This window comes from Etheostoma spectabile, chromosome 1, assembly GCF_008692095.1.
Source record: "Etheostoma spectabile isolate EspeVRDwgs_2016 chromosome 1, UIUC_Espe_1.0, whole genome shotgun sequence".
Taxonomy (NCBI): Eukaryota; Metazoa; Chordata; class Actinopteri; order Perciformes; family Percidae; genus Etheostoma; species Etheostoma spectabile.
Window position 1 is genome coordinate 30,004,568 of NC_045733.1, and position 7,544 is coordinate 30,012,111.

The window sequence follows — 7,544 nt, forward strand, 5'->3', positions numbered from 1 at the left end:
GGTAGTATACAGTGTCTGATACTGAATTTGGTCACTGTGTGCAGGTCCACATCGGTTACCTGCCCAACAAGAGAGTCCTGGGCCTCAGCAAGTTGGCCAGGTGAGTACATTTACTCTAATTATGTGTGTGCATGTGACAGACACTGAGAGCTAGTGTGTATTTAAGCTGATTATTAAAAGGTGTGTTGTGTGTTTGTGTGTGCACTAGTGTTGAATCTGATCCCACTGACCCCAATACCTTTAGGCTTATCACACTAACACCCTTTACTAACCCAGCACTTGACATAGAACACACACGTTGTGATGAGAACCGCTAAATGGGTGGCAGTAGCTCAGTTGGGTGGCAGTAGCTCAGTTGGGTGGCAGTAGCTCAGTCCATAGGAGTTGGGTTGGGAACCAGGAGGTCCACTGGTTCAAGTCCTCGCTGGACCAAAAGTAGGAGTGTGGATGGTGGCTGGAGAGATGCCGCTTCACCTCCTGGGCACTGCCAGGTCTGTAGCAAGCACCTACCCCCCCACCCGCCAGGGCGCTGGTTCGGCTGCAGCCCACTCACTCTGACATCTCTCCATTAGTGCATGTATAGGTCCTGAGCATGTGCGTGTGTGTGTATTCAGGACTGTGTGTGGACACAGAGTTGTAAATTGTATTCCCCAATCAATAAAAATATTTAATTTTTTTTTTAAATCGTTCACATTTTTGAAGACAAAAAGGAAGCTCCTGGATGGTGTAGATTGTCGCTTCAGCTGCAATCTGGGGGGCAACAATTAAAATATTTTGTTTCCTACATTTTTTGATCTGTGAGAAAGAAAGGAAACACTGCAGGGTTATAGGAGGGTTTCAATGGAAATTCTGGTTTGCAACTCGGTTCAACTCAGTTCTTATTTTCAGTTTTTTGGCTGAAATCTGGCAGCGTGCCAGAAGGCAAACAGTGAAATGATCACCCGAACATCCATCACAGTTTACAGACTGACCTAAGGCTTCAACCTGCGGCACTTCCTCCACACTGAGGGGTAGTTAGAGACATTTCCAGTACGTTCACTTTCAGGTTGACTTCCAAATAAATCGGTTCAGATAATCTGGATAAATTGTTGGCTTGTTCACGACCAGTTGGTTCGTCTCGCTGCTCGTGCTTCTCGCCCCATCTTGAATCTTTCCTTTAAGATTAGTAGAGAACATATGGAGAATTTCATGTTGTGAAGAGCCTAGTAATCTCATTCACTTCTTTATTTCTTTATCTTTATAATGTGTACACACACCAGTGTTGGGAAGGATACTTTCAAAACATTTGTATTCCGTTACAGAATACACAATACATGCCCCAAAATGTAATTTTTAACGTATACCGTTACTTACTCAATCTGAGTAACGTATTCTGAACACTTGGATCACCTCCACATTGAATTAGATTTGTGTAGGAATGCGGCCATCGGATCTGCAGGTTTCTGGGAGTTTATTCCAGATATGAGGAGCATAGAAACTGAGCGCTGCTTCACCCTGTTTGGTTCTGACTCTGGGGACAGAAAGCAGACCTGTCCCAGATGACCTGAGAGGTCTGGGGGGGTCATAGTGTAGTAGAAGATCAGAAATGTATTTTGGCCCGAGTGATGTGATCCAGTCTCTTGGTCTTGTGAGGACGGAGTGATTTGATCCAGTTCTCTTAGTCTTAATGAGGACTGGAGTGATGTGACCAGTCTCTTGGTCTTAGTGAGGGACTGGAGTGATGTGATCCAGTTCTTGGTCTTAGAGAGGATGGATGAGTGATGTGATCCAGTCTCTGGTCTTAGTGAGGACTGGAATGATGTGATAGTCTCTTGGTCTTAGTGGACTGGGGTGATGTGATCCAGTCTTTAGTCTTATAGAGATGAGGATGAGTGTGATCCAGTCTCTTGGTCTTACTGAGGACGGTGAGTGATGTGATCCAGTCTCTTGGTTTAGTGAGGACTGGTTGATGGGATCAGTCTCTTGGTTTAGTGAGACTGGAGTGATGTGATCCAGTTCTTGGTCTTAGTGAGGACTGGAGTGATGTGATACAGTCTCTTGGTCTCTAGTGAGGACTGGAGGGTGTGATCGTCTCTTAGTCTTAATGAGGACTGGAGTGATGTGATCCAGTCTCTTGGTCGTACTGAGGACTGGAGTGATGTGATCCAGTCTCTTGGTCTTAGTGAGGACTGGATTGATGGGATCCAGTTCTTGGTCTTAGTGGGACTGGAGGTGATGTGATCCAGTCTCTTGGTCTTAGTGAGGACTGGAGTGATGTGATCCAGTCTCTTGGTCTTAGTGAGGACTGGAGTGATGTGATCCAGTCTCTTGGTCTTAGAGAGGACTGGAGTGATGTGATCCAGTCTCTTGGTCTTAATGAGGACTCGAGCAGCAGAATTCTGGATCAGCTGCAGCTGTCTGATTGATTTTTTTTAGGGAGACCTGTAAAGACCCCGTTACAGGAGTCAAGTCTACTGAAGATGAAAGCATGGACCAGTTTTTTTAAGTCCTGTTGACACATGCAGTAAGCCCTTTAACCCTTGATATACTCTTAAGGCGATACTAGGCTGCACCAGGCAGGGACAGGTGTGGAAATCCAACATCACATTTCTTTTCAAGAGATTTTTTTTTTTAGATTTTTTTTAAAAAGAAACTTCATCTGCAGCTTCTTTTTTCTGTCACGCCTTCACATCAAAGGTCCACACTAGGACTGGACGAAGGACATTTTCATCTCCGAAGCAGCTTTTTCCCTATTTTTGTCCTCTTGCCTTTCCTTAATGTACATACAGCGCGCGTTGCCTCTCCTCGTGCTGCACATCTGGTCTTGTGACATTTCCTCTGAGGTGGACGAGGTCGGATTTGTCTGAAGTGGTTTTGCTCACAGAGAAGAGCAACAGGTCGGAGGTGAAGACCGGGTCCTTTCTGCAGAGCTCTTCAGTTTTCCTCTGCTCCCTTCTCAGACCAGACATGGCTTCAAATGACTGTTGTTTTTATTTTGGGGCCTTCACATGGCGGGGGAGGGGGGGGGTGGTTTACATTGTTTGCAAAAAAAACGCACGAGCGACCTCGGTTCATGAGATGTGACATAAGTTGACATTTAAAAAGATGGAGGAGCTCAGTGAAGTTAAAGTAGCTCAGAAACAGAGTCGACCCCACCAGACAGCACGCTTTGCACCAGTCTTGTATAAAGTACTTATTAAAGCAATGTTGGAGTAAAAGTACTCCAATATTGGAGTACTCCAAAAAGTATCTTTCCAGAAAATGGTTAAATGGTTAAAAAGTTAAAGTCACCTTTTAGAGTAATATAACATACAAAATATTATATAATATAAGTAAAAGTCTGAAAGGAACTGATATTTACTGACCTTAAGTATCAAAAGTAATTTTCTGATATTAAATGTACTTAATTATTAATAAAACTTTGATCATGAAATTTATGGCCAAAACTATCTTTGGGGTGTTCATTGTCTGTTACCATGGCGGCAGCGAATGCACCACGTGCTTCAGTGACACCATCAGTTGTTATGCTGCCTCATCTTGTTCTTTAGGGTTTTTTTATTTTTAATTTTGGCGCTTGGCAACAAACTTGGCCGTCAAGAATCAACGATTTGCCAAACCGGCTTTTTTTCCAGATGTGACAAATTTCTTCTGATGTTATTTTGTAGTAACGGGTAACTTAGTAGTAACTAAGATGCTTAGGGTCAATGTAGTGGAGTAAAAATAAAAGTTCCCGACAGTATAAATAATGAAGTAAAGTATACAGATACGTGAAAATTCTACTTACAGTAACAAAGTATTTTTTACTTTGTTACATTACAACACTACTTTGCACCAACGTCCATCCGGGACTATACTAAACATCTGCCCGTTACACACAGTACTTAAACTACAACTGTTTTGTATTTACAGTATTTGTCTCTGTTTCTGTATTTATTGTTTTCTTATTCATGTTTAATAGCCTATGTGTGTTTGTATGTATTCACCCAATCACTAAAGCAAATTCCACCACTGTGGCAATAGACTGATTTCTGATTTCTAGATTTCTGATTTCTGATTGTGGTCTGTACGGTGGCCGACAGGGGCAAACGCACCGCGACCTAATGACACACACACGCAATCAGACAAAACCCAGGCAAAATAAAAAAGCATCTTCATTAATGTGACAACACATGCGCAGCATTTAGCAAACGAGCTCTAAGTACACACACAACACAACCAAATACACAGACACGCTGCAAATATAGAAAACGTGCAAAAAGAACAGCACACAGTCCCCGAAAAGGAATGCAACAGCTTGAATTTAGACCCCACTGAGAGAGAGAGAGAGAGAGAGAGAGAGAGAGACGGGGCACGTTCAATCTCAGCGTTGTGAAATGGTGTGCAGCAGCTTTGAGATGATCGACTGTAATTAATAAGTCCATGTTTGAGATATGTTTTCTTTCGTTTATTGGCTCAGGTCACAGGTTTAATTACAAGGCGGAGCTCTCTCCCCCCGTGGGGTCGAGTATCAAGCGGTTCCACTTAGCGCTCCCTCCAGAGGCCTGGAGAACGTCCGTTGTGTAATCTGGATTAATTAGTTTTTCGGGGTCTGTGTGCTTTTCTTTTTGCAGCGTTTCTATATTTGCAGCGTTTGTCTATTTGCAGCCTGTTGGCTAAATGACGGGCATGTGTTGCCAAATTTATGAAGGTGTTTTCATAATTTGTGTGTGTTTCATGAATGTGTTTCAGTCATCATTGGGGGGGCAGTAGCAGTAGCTCAGTCCGTGGGGAGTTGTAAACCAGAGGGTCACTGGTTCAAGTCCCCGTATGGACCAAAAAGTACGGAGTGTGGATTGGTGGCTGGAGAAATGCCAGTTCACCTCCTGGGCACTGCCGGTGCTGTTGAGCAAGGCACCGTACCCCCCCCCCCCCCCCCCCCCAACCACTCAGGGCGCTGGTTCAGCTGACAGCCCACTCACTCTGACATCTCTCCATTAGTGCATGAATAGGTCCTGAGCATGAGTGTGTATTTCAGGCCTGTGTGTGTACACAGAGTGTAAATTATAATTTCCCCACTGGGGATTGATAATGCTTTTTTTTTTTTTAATTTGTTTAAGTTGCAGTGTGTGTGCCCCTGTCGGCCACCGTAGGTCTGTCTCTCAACACTTTCACACTTCTCTGCAGCTCGACTGAAGACATCAGTTTAAAAATAGTTACTTTTTTTTCTCCAAGTCTCCATACTTTGCTTATTCAACTGTTCACTGTAGTTTTTAGGAAACTACAGGAAAGTACAGTTGTTGGGGACTATCTCCAGCGAGGGACAAATCCGCATTTGGTGCTCTAGGGAGAACATTGGGCAGCCGGTTAGTGTGTGTGGGGCTGAGTGTGTGTGTGTGTGGTCACTGGTGCGTTATTTTATGGCACAGAAGAAGAAGATATGGATGTCTTACTGAGGCCTTTTCTCTCTTTTCAGGATTGTTGAAATCTACAGCCGTCGACTACAAGGCGAGTTGGAGTCCGTGTTACACAAACACAGACGAGTTCAGAGTTTTCATTTGTCTGTTGTCTCTTCTGAGTGACCCGGTTCATGTTTGTCCGTCTGTGCGTCCACAGTTCAGGAGAGGTTGACCAAACAGATCGCCGTGGCGATCACCGAGGCCCTGCAGCCGACCGGCGTCGGCGTGGTCATCGAGGCAACGTACGTCTCCGAGGACCTTCACCTCATGTCCCTTCTCTCTTCTTTTCTCCTCCCCTCCTTTCGTTCCCTTTGATTTTCTCACTCTTTTCTGTCACATGTGCTCCTTTCCTTCACCTCCTCTGTATTTCTACTCCTCTCCTTTTTATTTTCTCATTTAAATCATTTTAACTCTGTTTTCTCATGTCATTTTTCCCCCGTTACACCTCTTCCCTTCCTTCACCTCTTCTGTTTTTTTATACGCATATTCCTTTGTCTTCATTACTTTTAATTCTATCACTTTATTTTCTTTTCATCCCCCCTTCTTTTTCTTTCTTTTTCTTTCTACTTTGCTCTTTTTATTCTCATTTATTTATTCTTTACCCCTGTTCCATCACTTCATTCGTTTTCATTTCCTGCTTGTTTTTTTGTCATATCTCATAATTTTCCTCATATCTTTTCTTCTTGTTCAGACTTAAACTTCTTCGACCTGCGTCTCATTTCTTTCATCTTCATCACTTCATTTCCGTTCATTCACGTCCTCTTTTCTGTTACAGCTCGTCCTTTTCTCTCATCTCTTCTTTTTGCATTACTTTAATCTAATTCTTTTTACTTTTTTCCATTCACTTTATTTCCTTTCACATCTGCACATTTTCTTCACATCTTCTTTTCCTTTTCTTATATTTCTAACTTATATTTTCTATTACTCTCCTTTCCTTCACTTAACTGCCTTTCAGTTAATCTTCATCTGGTATCAGATCTTCCTTTTCTTGACCTCGTCTTTTTAAGAAAATGTTTCTAATTTATACTCTTTATTAATCTCCAGTGGGGAAATTACAATTTACACTCTATTGTTATTACACACAACCCTTAAATACAAATACACACACACACAGAGGTCCTTTACATGCACTAATGGAGCAAATTGGGGGGGGGTGCCTTGCTCAAGAGCACCTCGGCAGTGTCGAGGTGAACTGTCATCTCTCCAGCTACAAGTCCATACTTTGTCCTATGGTCCGTATGGGGACTTGAACCAGCAACCCTCTGGTTCCAACCCCCTACAGACTGAACCTCTCCATTCCTTTACTGTATTTCCATCACTTCATTTCCTTCCTCTTCTCTATTATCTCCTCCTTCTCTTGCACCCCCCCCCCCACCTTCTTTTTATTCTCTAATTTAATTCATAGGATCTCACTTCCCTCACCCTTTTTCCTTTCTCATACTTAACCCTCTTGAACCCAGTTTCACTACTTCTGTATCTACCACATTATCTCCTGTTATTTATTCCCCTTTTTGTTTCATTTGCTCCTTTCCTTCATCTCTACTTTATTACTTTTGTTTGCTGAGTTTTCATTTTTCTTTAACATATCTTCATTTCCTTCACCTGTTTATACTTTTGCTTCGTTGACCTCTGTTCTGTTACTCTCTTCCTTTCCTTCACCGCCTCATTCTTGATGTTCTCCTCTCTTTGCATTATTCCAATTCATTCCTGTTATGTTATCACTTCATTTCCTTTGCTTCCTTTTTTCTGTTACACCTCCTCCTTCCTTCTTTATACTCTCCTCTCTGTGTTTGGATCTAATCTCTTTTGCATCTCGTTTTTTTCCCGTCTTGTCGCTTCACCTCCTTTACGTTTGACCTCTCCTCCTCTCTGCAGCCACATGTGTATGGTGATGCGAGGCGTTCAGAAGATGAACAGTAAAACCGTCACCAGCACCATGTTGGGAGTTTTCAGGGAAGATCCCAAAACCCGCGACGAGTTTCTGACGCTGATCAGAAGCTGAGGAGGACAAAGGCCTTTCTCCTCTTCCTCACGTTGCCTGTGGCTACCTCCACCTGCATGGACCAGCTGCCGTGCTACCTGTGTGTGTGTGTGTGTGTGTGTGTGTGTGTGTGTGTGTGTGTGTGTGTG

The 7,544-nt window shown here is 43.2% G+C and overlaps 1 protein-coding gene across 1 annotated transcript in view; it reads left to right on the plus strand.

The window, feature by feature from the left end:
- gch1 (GTP cyclohydrolase 1) overlaps positions 1–7,538 on the plus strand; it is a 35,522-nt gene extending 27,984 nt beyond the window's left edge. The window contains exons 3-6 of the mRNA XM_032512451.1: positions 45–100; positions 5,432–5,463; positions 5,572–5,656; positions 7,290–7,538. Of these exons, the coding sequence (XP_032368342.1) occupies positions 45–100; positions 5,432–5,463; positions 5,572–5,656; positions 7,290–7,416 (300 nt within the window). The 3' untranslated portion in view covers positions 7,417–7,538. The remainder of the gene's footprint in view (positions 1–44; positions 101–5,431; positions 5,464–5,571; positions 5,657–7,289) is intronic.
- Positions 7,539–7,544: the final 6 nt, after the last annotated feature.